The sequence below is a fragment of the Hypoxylon fragiforme genome (genome assembly GCF_022984875.1).
Source record: "Hypoxylon fragiforme strain CBS 206.31 chromosome Unknown GGS25scaffold_8, whole genome shotgun sequence".
Taxonomy (NCBI): Eukaryota; Fungi; Ascomycota; class Sordariomycetes; order Xylariales; family Hypoxylaceae; genus Hypoxylon; species Hypoxylon fragiforme.
Window position 1 is genome coordinate 2076670 of NW_026054763.1, and position 15247 is coordinate 2091916.

Below are 15247 nucleotides of genomic sequence, written 5' to 3' on the forward strand. Positions count from 1 at the left end.
AAGATACACATACATAGTTCACTGTAATCCCTCAAAGTAATCGTACACACTCTTCCATTATCGTATGCATCGTAGCGGAAACGAACCGACCGCTCTGTAGTAAATCTCATCTGAAATGCCAGCCCCTTAAACCCCCAACCCCTATTCCCACCAACCCTATCGTAGATGCCATATAAACCTATAGGCACTGAGCGAATAAATATCAATCTAACAGCAGAAATGCCTGTGCTGGACGAGGAAGTAGTCCAGCTACCATAATCGTCTCTGGTAGTAAACCGGCTCTTGGCCTTCCGACAAGCGTCGTATCTCTTCCTTGATGAGACGCCTTCTCTCAGCCCGACTTATCGGTTTTTGTTTACTTGCAGCGTCATCTGCGTCACTCTGTGTTCCAACAAAATCCCTCGCCGGTTCGTTGTCTTCCGGATCAGTCGGCTTCTGTTGTTCTGGCTCGTCCTTGGGGAACGAGGGCCGCACAATGATGGCATTATCCCCTTTTGGGCCATTGTGAATGCCGGTTAACCGTGGATCGTCAATCTCGACTATTGTGCCATCTTCGAGCTGGGTGGTCGGCTTCTTGAAGTAATCCGGGAGGTAGATCTTGGGACTCGGTTGAGCGGGCTCTCGAGGTTTGATGGCCGCTCGTAGGTCACGAAGAGTTCGCTGCTGGATTACGTAGCCGCTGAAGAACAACGCCCCCGTACACAGGACCACTGGAAAATGCAGAAAGCTATTAGCTCAACTTTTCTTGTCTGTTGCTTGAAGGGCTATCTTGTTAAATTTTTTTGGAGGGGTTCGTTCGTACCAATTCCACACGAGATCAGAGCCGAGACTTGTGAAGATGTCAATAGCATCCTTCCTCAAAACGGTAAAAAAGGAAATATGTATATATATGTTTCTCTCTTTGAGAATAGGCTAAGTTGAGAAATGTGCTTATGACATGAGAATGGTAGCTTTTATGATTGTTACATATCTACCTGTAGTAATTTACCATCCTGAAAAACAATAACGTATCCCTACCTACATACGTAGGCACTATGGTGGGCTTAAAGAGCGACTAGGGAAATTTCCTGTTTTGTGCCGAAAGCTCGTATCTCCCCGGCAACGCAAAGCAACATCATCGGTCACCTTCCCGGCTTGGCGATCTGGCCCGATCCGAATCCAAGATCGATGGTGAAACCGTTCTTTAGTGTAAGTACTGCTTCTGAATTGATAGGTAGATTGGTGTAAGTTGTATTTTATAGTGATACATAGGTTCGTATACCTATGCTAGAATGTCCTTCGTACTAAATAGTTACTTCGTGCTGCAAAACAAGAGAAAATATTGACAACATTGAAGATACATATAGTTATGCCACTCCTCGTAAATTCATACAGATGAATATTGTTTAATTAGCTAACTACCTAAGTAGGTATTGAAGACCTTAGTGCTTGATCACTTGTTTACTGCGTAGTACAGTATCAGCTGGCCCATTTGATGTGCTGGACAGGTACCTAGTAGTTGGTAACTGATAAATGATGGCATTCAATGTTCTACTGGGAGAGTCATCGACTTGAAATGATACCCTCGTGAATTATCAACTTATTGAACAAGCTCAAAGACATAAGATTTCAACTCTAGGTATGCCGATATTAATATCGAGTTATTATGTATCTTGCCTTTTTAAAAAGATGCTGGCGTACATTGTAGGTAGGTAGTACTAGTAGTACATTTGGGTCATCTTATCGATAAAGAAATGTAATCGATAAGACAATATTATTTACCTTTGAAAGGTTGAAGCTTGTACAGTACTACAGCTTGTACAGCTTGTACAGCTTGCGATCCAATCCCACTCTGCTACCGCAACCCAACTTCCATCGCGCCAATCAATGAATATACAACTTTCTGCCTGCCAACTCGACTCCTTCCGAATATAGAACACTCAAATTCCATAAAAATGGCTTCCGGAATGCACCGCGCCGACGAGCGGCGCTTCCTCGACGAGCGCGGGTCCTCCGCGTCCCTCGCCCCGAACGGCCTGAACCCCGCGACAATCATGGAAAAGGCCGTACGAGAGCGAATAATCGACTCGTACTTCTGGAAAGAGCAGTGCTTCGGCGTGAACGAAGCCGACATCGTCGACCGCGTCGTCGAGCACGTCTCCTTCGTCGGCGGCACGCACGGCGTCACGCAGAAGCCCACCCCCTTCCTCTGCCTCGCCTTCAAGCTGCTGCAGCTCGCGCCCGACGACGACGTGCTCGCCGAGTACCTGCGCTTCGGCGGCGACAAGTTCAAGTACCTGCGCGTCCTCGCCTGCTTCTACGTCCGCCTCACCCGCCGCCCCGAGCACGTCTACCAGACCCTCGAGCCCTTCTTGGAAGACCGCCGCAAGCTGCGCCGCCGTGGCCGCGCCGGCACCAGCTTGACCTACGTCGACCAGTTCGTCGACGACCTGCTGACCAAAGACCGCGTCTGCGCCACGAGCCTGTGGCAGATGCCCAAACGCGAGATCCTTGAGGACTTGGAGTTGCTGGAGCCGAGGGTTAGTCCGCTGGGCGACATTGAGGATCTGCTCGACGAGGACGAAGAAGAAGAGGCGAAGGTGAACGGTTCTGGTGCCGACGATGACGACGACGACGAGGGACTGGTTGAAGAGGAGGAGGGAGAGGAGGGAGAGCTGTCGGATAGGGATAGAAGACGGAGGAGGTCGACTTCTGGATCAAGTAGGAGAGGGGGACGATTTAACTCGAGAGACCGAAGCCGCTCACGCGACCGTATGGACGTGGATGAAAGGGATAGATCTAGCAGCCGGGATGGAAGGCGATAATGACTATAAAGGCTACACGGATTCACATGGTCGAACTAAGCAATCGGATTCAACGCGAACTACCACCTACGACGTTATACACGGCAACTCGAAATCTAGGACTGGGTGGGCTATGAATAGGCATGGGCATGGTAAGAGTCAAAATAATATTCTGCTTATGGCTGAGGGTATTCATCCCACATTCCCTCTAACTACATGCCTTCTTAGCACGGGCTTCCCAGTTCTAGCCGCTGAAGACCATTTCATAAGGACTATATATCTGAAAATGTCTGCTGCGAAATATGAGGGGATAATGCATCAGCCACAGAAAGGAGTCGCGCATCATCCCAGTATTGTCCGATAATCTGCAAGCCTCCAAAACTTAGCAGTCTTTCCTCGTCCTTTGTTGGATCGATAGGAATGTCCATCGGGATACTGATCGCGGGAAGTCCGGCTAGACTAGCCGGAACGGTGAAGACATCATTCATATAGGAATCTAGAGGCGTCTGTTTCATAACGTCCTCAAGCAAAGGGGGGGTCGTCGGTGCGGTGGGACAGAGGAGAAAATCGACCTGTACGGGGCCTAGTTTGTTCTCTAGTTGTACCGTATCCTCCATGTCGCTTAGATCGAAAGCTTGCTGGTCTTCGAGCGGATTCGATAACTTAAAGACGCGGTCGAAGTCCCTCTTGACGAGTCGGCGGACTTTCTGAGCTTGTATAAAGTAGTTGTCCATAGCCTCGGAGCTGAGGGTGTACGAGCCTAGTAGAATACGACGTTTCACTTCGTTTCCAAAACCAGTTTCTCTCGTCTTCGCGTACAAGATGCCTTCGAAAGAATCGCTGATTTGCTCGGCATTGCGCTGCCCATAGCGTACGCCGTCGTACTTGGAGAGGTTGGATGCAGCCTCGGCGGGAGCGATCACGTAATATGCCGACAGGGCATTTTTCGTGGAGGGTAGTGAAACGGGGACCACGCGTCCGCCCAGCTCTTCAATCTTCTGGGCTGCTGTCAGCCATCCTTGCCGTATACGTGCGTCGAGTTCTTCGATATTGTACTCTGTGGGAATTCCAAAGGTCACCCCCCGTATAGAATGCTCTTGCGTTGGCTTCCACGAATCATACCCCTGCCTCTCGGCGGTACATCGCCCACGGACGTGAGAAGGGAGAGAAGTGGGATCATTAGGATCGTGCTCTAGGTATAGACCTTGTCCTACGATGGCCTCGCCGATAGGTGCCACCGTCTTGGCAAGTAGGCCGACTGTATCTAGCGAGTTTGCGTAAGGGACCACACCCCAGCGGGATAGCATGCCGTATGACGGCTTAAACCCTACGGTGCCGGTGTAGGCGGCGGGCATGCGGACAGATCCTCCCGTATCGGTGCCCAACGCTAGTTCGGCTTCTCCTTTCCTGATGGCGACTGCGCTGCCTCCTGAACTCCCTCCCGCAGAGTATTTTTCTAGTCCGCATACATTATGAACGGGACCGAATGCGGAAGTGGTGGAGTGGGTGCCCATGCCGAACTCATCCATGCCCGTCTTCTCCGTTACCACGGCGCCCCGCTGCGTCAGTTGACTGACGATGGTAGCATCGAAGGGGATATGGTTGCCGGCGAGGATGTTGGATGCGCATGTGGTCGGAAAGCCTGCGGCAGCAATATTGTCCTTGACTGCTAGACGGATCGCATGCGCATCGTCACCTTTGATGGGTATTTCGTTTCCGGTCGAAGAGCCATTCGAATTTAGTTGAAAGTAGCGGCGCTGTAGGATGCGGGCCTTCCATTGGGTAGAGATGACCCTATGGGCAGCTCGGATTTGAGAATGCCTAACATGCGTAGACATGTGGTCCCGGTGATGTTCGACATAGATTTTATTTTATTTCTTTTTATTTTAATGATTTCAATAGATTGGCGCTCCTTCATCGACGGTACTAGGTACTTTGGCGGTACGAAGTACTGAAAAAGTCTGAAGATTCCTTATCGATAAGATATGGTAGTATGTACCTATGTACCTATGTAGCCGGTAGAGCACGTCCCTCAGGATTGTTGTTAAGTTGTTAACTTGTGACGCAGGTAAGGCTTGGCAGGTACCCGGATGACTAGAAAGCTAAAATAGCCCTGGAGAAGCTGTTTAGTCCAATGAAATTAGATTGGGATGTCGGGGCTTCAATCTAGCAGGCACCTAGAGACAACTCATCCACTTATTCATCCAACGGTTACAGCGCATCAAACCCCCGGGAAGCCCCAGAAGCCCCAGAAGCCCCAGAACCCCTAGGTGCTCTAGGGGGCCATTTAAGCTTACATACCTCAACTTTTAGTTATTACTGACCTCTAACCTAGTACACTATTAAACTTTGACTTATACATATCACATGCCCGGTCTCTTGTTGATTGTTGATAGATGACTGCGGGCATATCATCAAGAAACTAATAAACCATCAAGGCATATTACATCTTATGAAGAAACCAAGATGATATCTAGGTTCACCTTCATCGCATCCCTGGCCTCTGTCGCCAGAGGATCTCAACCTGGAGCTCCTGCGCCGGTCGCTGCTCCAATGCGAGACTTGGAATGGGGACAGCTCAACCTCATACACACTACAGATACCCATGGTTGGCTTAGTGGACATCTAAAGGAGTAAGACTTTTTTATATATAATAACTAGCACCTGATTATATAATTATTTGCAGTTGTATCTAACAATGTTTCTTATAATAGGCCACAGTACTCGGCTGACTGGGGTGACTATGTCTCCTTCACGAGTCATATGCGACGGAAGGCGGACGAGAAAGGGGTTGACTTATTGGTCATCGATACCGGCGATCGGGTAGAAGGAAATGGCCTCTACGATGCTTCGAACCCGAAAGGCAAATATACCTACGACATAATTCGCGAACAGGACATAAACATCCTTTGCTCTGGGAATCATGAGCTGTACCAACCCGGGTCTGTCGATCGCGAGCACAACACCACCGTTCCAAACTTCAAGCACTCGTACATCGCATCCAATCTCGACTACATCGAACCCGAGACTGGAAACCAAATCCCCCAAGCGCAACGGTACATCAAGTTCAAGACCAAGAACCAAGGCTACAATGTCGTCGCGCTAGGCTTTATATTCAACTTTGAGCGCAATGCGAATAACAGCGTTGTAACGCCTGTTGAAGAGGCTATGAAACAGGAGTGGTTCCAAACCGCCATCAGGGAGAAGCCCGATATCTTCCTTGTCGCCGGCCATGTTGGTCTTCGGATGAAGGAATTTGAGCAAATCTTCAAGGTCATCAGAGACGAGAACTGGTACACCCCTATCGTCTTCCTTGGCGGTCACGCACATGTGCGCGATGCAAGGAAATTCGACGACAACGCTTTCGCTCTTGCCAGCGGCCGCTACTTTGAGACCATAGGATGGATGTCTGTCGATGGGATCAAGAAGAAGACTGCAAAGGAGGTTTCTACCGAGGCTACAGCAACCTTTAAGAGGCGATACATCGACAACAACTTGCTCGGCCTGTACCATCATACCGGTTTGAATGAAACGACCTTCCCCACAGAGCACGGTCGCAATGTTAGCAAGATGATTACCAAGGGTCGTAAAGCATTGAAGCTGGATCATTCCTTTGGCTGTGCTCCACAAGATCTCTGGACAAATCGAGCTCCCTACCCCAGCGAGAACAGCATATTTAGCTGGCTCGAGACCCAAGTTCTCCCCAAGTCCATCGTCAACGAAGAGAGGAAGAATGCTTCCAGATTAGCTATTCTGAACACCGGCGCCATTCGTTTTGACATCTTCAAGGGTCATTTTACCAAAGACTCGGAGTATCTTATCTCACCCTTCGGCAGCAAGTTTAATTACATTCCCGATGTCCCGTATACCGTCGCTAGCAAGATCATCGGTCTACTCAATAGCGGAGGGCCCGTGTTTAACGGCATGCTCAATACGAAGTACCTCAACGTCCCCGAGCAGATGGCTCCCAACCCGTCCTTCTTCGAGGCATCGTCTTCTGTAGATGAGAAGACGTTTAGAGCATTTGCCGACAATACCGCACAGAAGCCGCTTGGCTACAAGACCGAGGTTGGCGACCCCGAATTGGTCGGTGGGTACACAACGCGTGACGACCTCGGTGATGATGGCGATGACGCAGTGCACTCTCCCATCAAATTCTACGCCGTGCCCAACTGCATCCAGGCCCAGATCAACTTCCCTCCTCCCAGCGGGAACTCAACCCAGGATTTGAACGCCGAAGGCAAAGCAACAGACCCAGAGAAAGTGGACCTCGTCTTCATCGACTACGTCCAGCCGTGGATCATCCCGGCCCTTAAGTTCAGCGGTGGCGATTATAGCACCGACGATGTAAAGCCGTACGTAAACGGCACCCTGACCGATCACATTGCCGGCTGGGTCAAGAGTAACTGGAAGAGGCACTGCTGAGTGCTGAACTGAGGAGATCAGTTCGATAAACCTGCATTTCTAGGGTATCTAGGTTTGATACAAGGCGTGGCAAGCTAGGGTAAATTGGATATTGGGATTCGGGTTTCCTTTTTTGCGTTTGAGATTGTTAAATGATACTACTACACCACACTACACTACAACATTTCATGCTGCCAGCGAGCGAGCGATATAGCACTAGGTATGGGTTCGAACAAGTATTTATCCTTGGATGGATGGCTAGATAGATGAGTATAGGACTTTTCATCGATACTAGGTACGGGATGGGACGCGACAGTCAATAAATGAATAAACAAAAAAAATAAACACATAAACAACCAAAAAGAGCAACGAACACTCTCGAGCGTATATCATGACTTTAAAGCATACCTAAACATTCATGACGTGTCATGACAAGACAAAGACCTTTAGTATCAACTCAAATCAATTCATCGCTAGAATCGCTGAGAACTTACTAACTACCGACTAGGTACATATTAAGTACCTATCTACTAAACTCCCCCTTTTCCCCTTTTCCCCTTTTCCCCTTTTCCCAAACAGTGCAACCAACCAACGTACGACGCTAATCCGTACCTCAAATGCTATACCTCCTAATCGAAACTCGGGGAAGCGGAATAAAACGATTGAGCCTTATGAACTCGCTTGATGATACCTGCCCGTCCATGTGCCTGCATGGTTGTGCGCCTGCCTGTTCAGTACCTAGGTATGTACCCAGGCAATCAATACCTACCTACCTAGGTAGGTAGGTAGTACCTAGTATATATATATATATATATATCCAGTAGGTAGTCCAATAGCACCAACCGTCATTTGAAGAAAAACCCCGAAAGACACAAATCACATAGTCCGTCTCCACTCCCTTCCAGGAAAGTGCACAACCGAAGAGACTATGATAACAGTGAGCAGGATCGACAGGCAAACAAAAAAAGCGGCGCGCCAATGCCAGCTCGTGGTGGCCCAGGTGTCGCGGAGGTTTCGCTTCCACAACCGGAACCAGGCGAGGTTCGGGCGCGAGCAGTCGACGTCGAAGCTGTTGCTCGATGGTGGTGCTCGTGCCGGTGCCGCTGCCGGTGCCGCTGCTGGTGCTGGTGCCGCTGCCCATGACGATGAAAAAGAATATGTTGATGATGATGGTGGCGGTGATGGCGGTGGCGTGGGTGGTAATTGTCCCCGTTGTTGGTTTTGCGTTCCGACGACGTTTAGAGCCCAGATGGCCAATCTGAACCACGAAGACGCGCCACCCGGGCGAAGCATGACGCCGAAGGGGGGCGATTGTTGCAGTTGGTTTTGCTGATCCTGCTGGTGCGGCTGAGATGGGCCTGACTGAGCCTGGTCTTGTTGAGCCCGTGCTTGTGCTTGTGCTTGTGTTTGTGTTTGCCGTCTCTGTTGATCTGGCTGATCTGGCTGAGCCTGCTGAGTTTGTGCTGGCTGAGCCTGTTCATGTTCAGTCCGCACAGATTCCCGTTCAGTTTGAGTTGTTTCAACTCGTGAATCAGTCTGTTCTGATCCAGCTTGTTCTTGGGCTGGTTCCTGAGATTGTTCTTGGGCTGGTTCCTGAGCTTGTTCTGGCTCGACTTGGATTTGCTTGCTTTCTTCTCTTACAATTTGTGCTGGGCGAGCCTGAGCGGGAAGGACGGATTGGAAAAAAGAAACCCTTTTTGCCCCACCCCCTCGTAATCCCGAGGATTCGTGAATATCCTGAAGACGAGGGGCGAGTCGATCCCTGAGGCGTCGCGCAATGGCTTGCCGTCTAAGAGTATTGGGATCTCCTGTGCCTGTCGGAGACGAGGGCGGCGCTGGTGTGCTATCGATTAAAGGGGAAAGGGGCTGGGGTTGGCCACCAGTCACAGGCCGGCGTCTCGGGTCTCGACGAAGCACGTCGAAAGGCGCAAATTGGGTATAACCAGTCGGACCAGGCCCGGGGAGGTCGTTGATTCCGGTGAAAACCCGTCTGTTTTCTCTGTTTGTTTGAGAAGCAGGTGGTTCCGCATTGGTGTCTATTAGCCAGTGTGCGCTTGATATGACAGCTGGAGTGATCGATAATGCTGATATGGTTGGCCCCTCTAACCAGTCCTCGGGATGCGTGAGAACTCCTCTAGAAGGACGTTCACGAAGTCTAGGTATATTGATTGATTCCTCCAGAGTTAATTCCCTGCTTCGACGATTTCTGATTGCTTGTGCATCTTGAATAACCCCATAAGCCCGGGCAAGCTGGTCAGGCCAACGATTGTAATTCGTTCGGACATTTCGATTATTTTGATTATCATGAATAATCCCATTGACCTGGTTAGTCTGCCTAGGTTCACGAACGTGATTCGCTTGGGAATTTTGACTATTTTGGTTGCTATCTATGATTCCATTCACCTGTCTAGGTTGAGTATTTTGAGTGACTGGGCTACCACCAACAACAATTCCACCCCCCCGTACATGTGCAGTAGGCCGATGAGCCCAACCCGCCCGGAAATTTCGAAAATCTTGATTACCATTTCTAACTCCATTGACCTGTGCGGTTGGAGCAGGCTGGCGAACATGATTTGCCTGGACATTTTGACTATTGAGAGTGCTATCGACAACTCCATTGACTTGGGTAACCAGCGTAGGTCCACGGGGCCGAATCGCGATGGCATGTTGATCAGTACGGCTGGGTTCAGTAGACCGAGTAGCCTGGCCGGGGCGACTTGACTCGTCACCTCGACTGTACGGGTCAAGCCGAATGGGTTGATGGCTTCGCCTAATCTGATCAGCGTTAGAAGCACGGGCTCGCGGGGGTGACGACGCAGGGCTGACAACAGCTGCATCCAGGGGCTGTATACGTGGCCTAGAATTAGACGGATGATCAATAGCAGTACCCGTCGGAGGAAACACCCCGACGGAATGCCTGCCTCGAAGACCGCGGGCTTGAGCGTCCACAGCAGTGGGAGGAGACCCGCCATTCAAATGTCTAGCTTGGGGAGGCGACGAAACAGGTCTTGAAGGTCTGCTATGAGCTCCCGTAGGGTTAGATGGAGCTTCTTCGGCGATGGCACTGCTATTGCCGTTATATTGGGGCGTGGGGGAGGCAGCTTCATCACTGACGGTGACAGTCTGAGCAGGCACTGATGGCCGCTGGAAACCAACACCAGAATTCCTCCGAGATGCCGTGTCACCAGAAAAAGTGAGAGATGGCACGGATTCGCCATTGCGAGTGCCCCTGTTCGAGCTGTTCTCGTCCGTAGTAGTGTTGATCAACACAGGGGGGGCGGAATTCCGAAAACTACGTATAACCGTGACTACGGAGTCAGGGGACTCTGCTTCGTTATCCTCGCTTCAATGAGAATGACTGTCAGCACGAGTAACAATCATGACTAAAGAGACACGAAAAGACGGGACTGAACCAACCGAGGCTCCCGCTCCATCGGAGGGGAAGATAATGCGCGTCTGGCCGCGGGAAAACTCGCTGGGCGAGGTCGCCCCCTATATATCTCGAGTGGAACGGGCCCCTGTTCGCGGTCTTCGATTTCACGATGTTGGGGCATAGGACTTGAAGGCCGTACAGGAGGAGAGTGACGCCGAGTAAACCCGAGTTGTGTAAGCAGTAGTTCAGCTGCACCCCAACCTCTAGGCTGCCCCTGCGAAGAAGGTCCAGGTCGCTGCTCTGCCGTAGCTGAGCTTTCAGGCTCATCTCCAGGCTCATCTCCAGGCTCGGTTTCAGAGTTGAAAGCGACTTCAAAGGAAAACCGATTTCGTGGTGACGTTGTATTGGGCTCAAAGCCAGACTCAAGATCTAACTCGTGTTCAGAATTGCTAGATGAGCCAAGAGTACCTTGCGAGGCTGTCTGTTCCGTCGAGGGTCTATCCTGTTCGTCTGGACGTCGACGGATACTCCGTGCTGCTCGAGACAGGCCGTCCTGATGGGTAGGATACATGGCGGATATGTGATATATAAACGAATGATATGCCGGTAGTCGTAACGAAAGACCTAAGTAAGATACCAAAAAATGTAGTGGATAATACTCTCTTCTATGTTTCTACTTTTCGACACCGACGTTGGGAGCGAAGGAGGTCCAGATATTAAAATTAGAATGGGAATAAATAGGTCAAAAGGCCTATTAGATTTGGTCGAGTAGCTTGCGCCTTCTCCTTTCTAAGAGTTCCTGCTGCACCTCTTCCAGAGTAGGTAGCTCCCAGCCCTTGCCATCTCCTGCATCGCCAGGTAGTGGTTCCCATCCTGGAGGGGGTTCAGCCTTCCCCTGCTTCAACAATGCCTCGTGGGCCTCCCGCTCCTTCTCGGCCTCATACTGCAGTAGTGCCTCGTCTTCTTCGTCGGGTGCATAACCGTAATAGTTTGCGTTGACCGTCTTCCTTAAATCCTCCCGCGTTTCTAATGGCTTCTCGGAATCCTGCAATCGTTTCTGCGCGGCGGCTTCGAAAAGCTCTTTTACCCCAGGCAATTCTTTTGCTCGCCCAAAATACCTATATCCTTTACCGCCTCCTGGTATTTCCTTCCCCGTCTCGTCGTAGATTTTGGCGCCCCCACGCATATAATTAGGGCCACCCAAGTTGCGTATTTGCACTTCCCACATGTGCTTCTCGCGCATAAGTTTGTTTATTTCGTCATTGAGATCTCGAATTTGATAATCGCTAAGGGCCGAGTCTTGAATGCGAGACACTTTTCGGCTAATCTCCTTGAGGGTTTGGCCCCTCCACTTCTCGCATGATGGGATTGAGTCAACCTCGGTGATAACCTTGGGTCGTCTTGTTCGTCCTGCATCGATAATACCGAGGTCTGCTGCTTGGGCTTCGCGAAAGCGAAACAGCATAGACTGAGCTTTTTCCGAGTTTCGTGCCTTTTAATTGTGTCAGAGCTAACTCGTCTTGGGCATACAAAGCAAACCATCTGTACTCACCATTGTAATTGTGATTCCTTCTGTTCTTTAAATTTGAGTTGAGGAAGGGCAGCACAAGGAACGCTGCTGGTAGGCCTGGAGTTGAAGTCGGGAGGTGAATTACTTGATAGGTAGTAGAGACTGTAGAGTTAATCAAGTAGGTTACTAGGTACCTAGTAGTTATTTGGGAAATAAAATCGTGAGAAAATCGGATTGACCGCGAATTTCAGCCTCGTTTTTGTTGCGGCTGAGGGGCATCTGTGCCTAAGTGGGTCATATCTACCTAGGTATGTAGCCAATCCTAGTCAAGCCTAGCTAATCCCGGCAATTAAAAACGCGACGCGACCTTTAAATAGTTACTTGAGTACGCGCAACTTCATCGATAACTCTTGCCTGATAAAATTACCACCTTTATATAACTATGTAATTCTTACCTTCAGTTGTCTACCTTTCAGGTACATAGTAGGTATACATTGGTCTCCAACTCTTTATTATTATTACCTAGTACTTCCCAATCTTGGACATTTGACTTTTCAACTTCACAACTACCCTTGTACCAGTGACGGTATTAACAACGTATTAACAACGTACCTAGGGTACGGTATCACTACAAAAAGAGTCTTGCACCAATCACTAACCCACCATGACAATTCCCATAAGCCAAGCTCTCCTCTCCCTTATTTCAACATATACTGAGGCTACGTTCTGCCTGGTTCGACGTATGAATCAATAATCAATGATTACAGATCATCTTATCCCATTATTCATCTAGTCCAACTGTGTTCGACTATATCCTGGACGTTCACAAGCTTTACACTTTTACACAACAAGACCAACTACAAAGTATCCACGATGATGTCAAGCTCGGTTTAGTCAAGTCCGCAGTCTATAATATTAGGGCATTGCTTGTCCATGAAATCAAGGAGGCAACCCGCTCCCTACCACCCCTTAGGCCAGTGCCTAACACACACATACACACACGCACTCAAGAATATCTGGCAATGAAGAGAACTCTCACAGAGAATGTTGGAGCTACAAGATCTCCTTTTAGATTCTGTAGCATGGCTATAAGATCTTTTAGATCCCATAGCAGCATACAAGATCTTCTTTTAGATCCTGTAGCATATGACAATACTCCAAAGAACAGAAATCTGAGCTAGGAGATGCACACCTCTAGCACAGCTTTTAACCTGCCCCAGCTCCAGAATCATGCAGTTTTCTATCCATCCAAATCGCGGCGATGACGACAATTCATATTCTAAGAATGCTATAAACGCATTCGATGAAGATGTAGATCAAATAGTTTTCAATCGGAATGCCAGCGGGATGTGAATGAGGCCTGCTTGGTTTATGTTGTAGCGATGGGGTGTTTCGAGCTAATGCTAGCAGGTTCTCTTTTCTTTTTTTCGTTGTCGCTTCGAAAGCAGTGACATGACACACAAGATGCCCGGTGATGACCAAGTATCCAAAAAGCCAAATTTGCAGATAGCCTGAACGAACTCCAGTCTCCACGTCGTGGATGATAGGGGCGAGGGAATGGTTATCTATGAGAACCTGAGAGCTAATCTGAGGGTACATCTATGTCTTGTGTCTACTACCTACATTTCTCTTTGGCCGTCTGGTTTTAGTGTAGTTCAACCTCATACAAAATGGGCAATTCATCAATAGAATCAACCCGATTTAATAAAGAAATTGATGTTGTGTTATTGGACTAATCTTTGCTTCTCTTCTCTTCTCTTCTTCCTTAGGCCCCGACCCGTGCCCACCGATGATACCTATCTATAATCTCAGCAATGCATTACTTCCCCCCCCCCAATCTGCTACAATGTATTTTTGTACTAGATGTAGGGATCAAGTGTATCTAGTGTCTCGAACTGGAACATAGCGATCAAACCCCTTGTTCGTTGCCTTCGTGGACGATTACATAGATAGCTGGCTGCTTCTGGCCCGAGCCCTCATCATCGAATCCGAATCAGCGCGCTTCCGTTTCTGTCCCCGTTCCGACGGATTAGGTGTCATTTCCCACCCCTCCCGACTTCCCTTCAAATATTCTCGCATCGACATCGCCGCCTCCTTCTCCCTCAGCTCCTCCTCCCTTCTCCTCCGGGCCGCGACCCGCTGCAAGTCCCGCACCATCTCGTAACCCATGTACTCAGGGCCTAATCCCAGGTATTTGTAGCGATGCTCCGGACATACCCAGTATCGATGCTGCGGCGAGTGGAACGCGAAGGTGTGGGTGTACGCTCCGAGGCCCGGGCTTGCCATGTCGACCATGGCGCGGCCGGCAGCCTCCAACCAGGGCTTGTATCTGTACAGGGTCGGGCAGCGGAGGGGCTTGAGACTGCTGATAGGCCTCGGCAATGAGGCCCGGGTCGGGGATCCGCCGCCGGGGCTGCCCAGGTACCGCATCGGACATGGCCATCCTTCGTAGTTGTGCCCCCCCATTATCGGGTCCTCGGCTTCGGGCCTGACCACCACGCAGGCTTCCCAGGCAGGACGGCCCATTTCGAGGCAGTCCCAGCAGGAGTAGACTAGCGTATAAGGCCAACACATCGTGCGCTATCACCTTAGTACTGTATATGTTGTATGGATGTCTACAGTAGAAAATGCCATGTACTCGTCTTTAGTGATAGAACAGGTGGATGAACTAGTTATCTACCAAATTTATTTTTTTCTTAAACCTACTTCTCCCGAGTTGATGTTGATGCATAGGTAGCAACTGTAATCTGCCTTTTAGAGTTACGGTTCCTACTTACCGTGTAGGTAACTACCTACCTATCTAACCTAGACTGGTAGCAAGCTTGAGAGAAGGCACGGACAATGGGGATATGCTACTACATACCTACCTAGGTACCTAGGCATGTAACTTAGGAACCTATGCCTTGCTAGGCCACTCGTGCTCTGCCCGCTGGCAATATATTTACATGACTTCCACCCGTGGTGCGGGGATAGCTATGAATGAAACTAGGTTAGAAGTTCGGCAACTCGTCTAACAGTCACATCCCATCTCCCTTCTCTGGCAGACAGGTAGATAGATATATATATATAGATCTGCCCTAGCCGTCAACCTAATCACGGCAAGTATTACAACAGGGCAGTGTCTAGGTAGCTAACATTAAATATCTCCGGGACTTATATATAACTCTTATTTTATTG

The 15247-nt window shown here is 49.5% G+C and overlaps 7 protein-coding genes across 7 annotated transcripts; 2 read left to right on the top strand and 5 right to left on the bottom strand.

The window, feature by feature from the left end:
- Positions 1-42: 42 nt before the first annotated feature.
- On the bottom strand, positions 43-1136 carry GGS25DRAFT_421520 (uncharacterized protein). The gene is made up of 2 exons (XM_049258568.1): positions 803-1136; positions 43-710 (listed from the first exon to the last, which is right to left on the bottom strand). Exons 1-2 carry the CDS (start codon positions 849-851, stop codon positions 250-252), a joined length of 510 nt encoding a protein of 169 aa, XP_049114011.1. The 5' UTR covers positions 852-1136; the 3' UTR covers positions 43-249.
- Positions 1137-1749: 613 nt separating this feature from the next.
- GGS25DRAFT_421535 (PRP38 family-domain-containing protein) lies at positions 1750-2930 on the top strand. Its single transcript, XM_049258570.1, has one exon. The coding sequence runs from the start codon at positions 1935-1937 to the stop codon at positions 2802-2804; it is 870 nt and encodes a 289-aa protein (XP_049114012.1). The 5' UTR covers positions 1750-1934; the 3' UTR covers positions 2805-2930.
- GGS25DRAFT_421530 (amidase signature enzyme) lies at positions 2930-4948 on the bottom strand. The gene has a single exon (XM_049258569.1). The coding sequence runs from the start codon at positions 4619-4621 to the stop codon at positions 3056-3058; it is 1566 nt and encodes a 521-aa protein (XP_049114013.1). The 5' UTR covers positions 4622-4948; the 3' UTR covers positions 2930-3055.
- Positions 4949-5151: 203 nt separating this feature from the next.
- On the top strand, positions 5152-7286 carry GGS25DRAFT_421564 (Metallo-dependent phosphatase-like protein). The gene is made up of 2 exons (XM_049258572.1): positions 5152-5416; positions 5498-7286. Exons 1-2 carry the CDS (start codon positions 5250-5252, stop codon positions 7206-7208), a joined length of 1878 nt encoding a protein of 625 aa, XP_049114014.1. The 5' UTR covers positions 5152-5249; the 3' UTR covers positions 7209-7286.
- Positions 7287-8063: 777 nt separating this feature from the next.
- On the bottom strand, positions 8064-11131 carry GGS25DRAFT_524746 (uncharacterized protein; the record flags this gene model as incomplete). The annotated part of the gene is made up of 2 exons (XM_049264662.1): positions 8064-10530; positions 10605-11131. 2 exons carry the CDS (start codon positions 11129-11131, stop codon positions 8064-8066), a joined length of 2994 nt encoding a protein of 997 aa, XP_049114015.1.
- On the bottom strand, positions 11107-12345 carry GGS25DRAFT_421557 (Isy1-like splicing factor). The gene is made up of 2 exons (XM_049258571.1): positions 12113-12345; positions 11107-12052 (listed from the first exon to the last, which is right to left on the bottom strand). Exons 1-2 carry the CDS (start codon positions 12113-12115, stop codon positions 11315-11317), a joined length of 741 nt encoding a protein of 246 aa, XP_049114016.1. The 5' UTR covers positions 12116-12345; the 3' UTR covers positions 11107-11314.
- A 1442-nt stretch (positions 12346-13787) lies between these two features.
- GGS25DRAFT_421634 (uncharacterized protein) lies at positions 13788-14711 on the bottom strand. Its single transcript, XM_049258573.1, has one exon. The coding sequence runs from the start codon at positions 14642-14644 to the stop codon at positions 14012-14014; it is 633 nt and encodes a 210-aa protein (XP_049114017.1). The 5' UTR covers positions 14645-14711; the 3' UTR covers positions 13788-14011.
- Positions 14712-15247: the final 536 nt, after the last annotated feature.

What these genes read in the sequence shown, in the direction of transcription:
- GGS25DRAFT_421520 (XM_049258568.1), bottom strand. Translation starts at nt 851, where the DNA reads ATGCTATTGACATCTTCACAAGTCTCGGCTCTGATCTCGTGTGGAATT. An exon ending in TCTGATCTCGTGTGGAATTG is followed by an intron (nt 711 to 802) that starts GTACGAACGAAC and finishes TGCATTTTCCAG; the next exon opens with TGGTCCTGTGTACGGGGGCG.
- GGS25DRAFT_421535 (XM_049258570.1), top strand. Translation starts at nt 1,935, where the DNA reads ATGGCTTCCGGAATGCACCGCGCCGACGAGCGGCGCTTCCTCGACGAG.
- GGS25DRAFT_421530 (XM_049258569.1), bottom strand. Translation starts at nt 4,621, where the DNA reads ATGTCTACGCATGTTAGGCATTCTCAAATCCGAGCTGCCCATAGGGTC.
- GGS25DRAFT_421564 (XM_049258572.1), top strand. Translation starts at nt 5,250, where the DNA reads ATGATATCTAGGTTCACCTTCATCGCATCCCTGGCCTCTGTCGCCAGA. An exon ending in CTTAGTGGACATCTAAAGGA is followed by an intron (nt 5,417 to 5,497) that starts GTAAGACTTTTT and finishes TTCTTATAATAG; the next exon opens with GCCACAGTACTCGGCTGACT.
- GGS25DRAFT_421634 (XM_049258573.1), bottom strand. Translation starts at nt 14,644, where the DNA reads ATGTGTTGGCCTTATACGCTAGTCTACTCCTGCTGGGACTGCCTCGAA.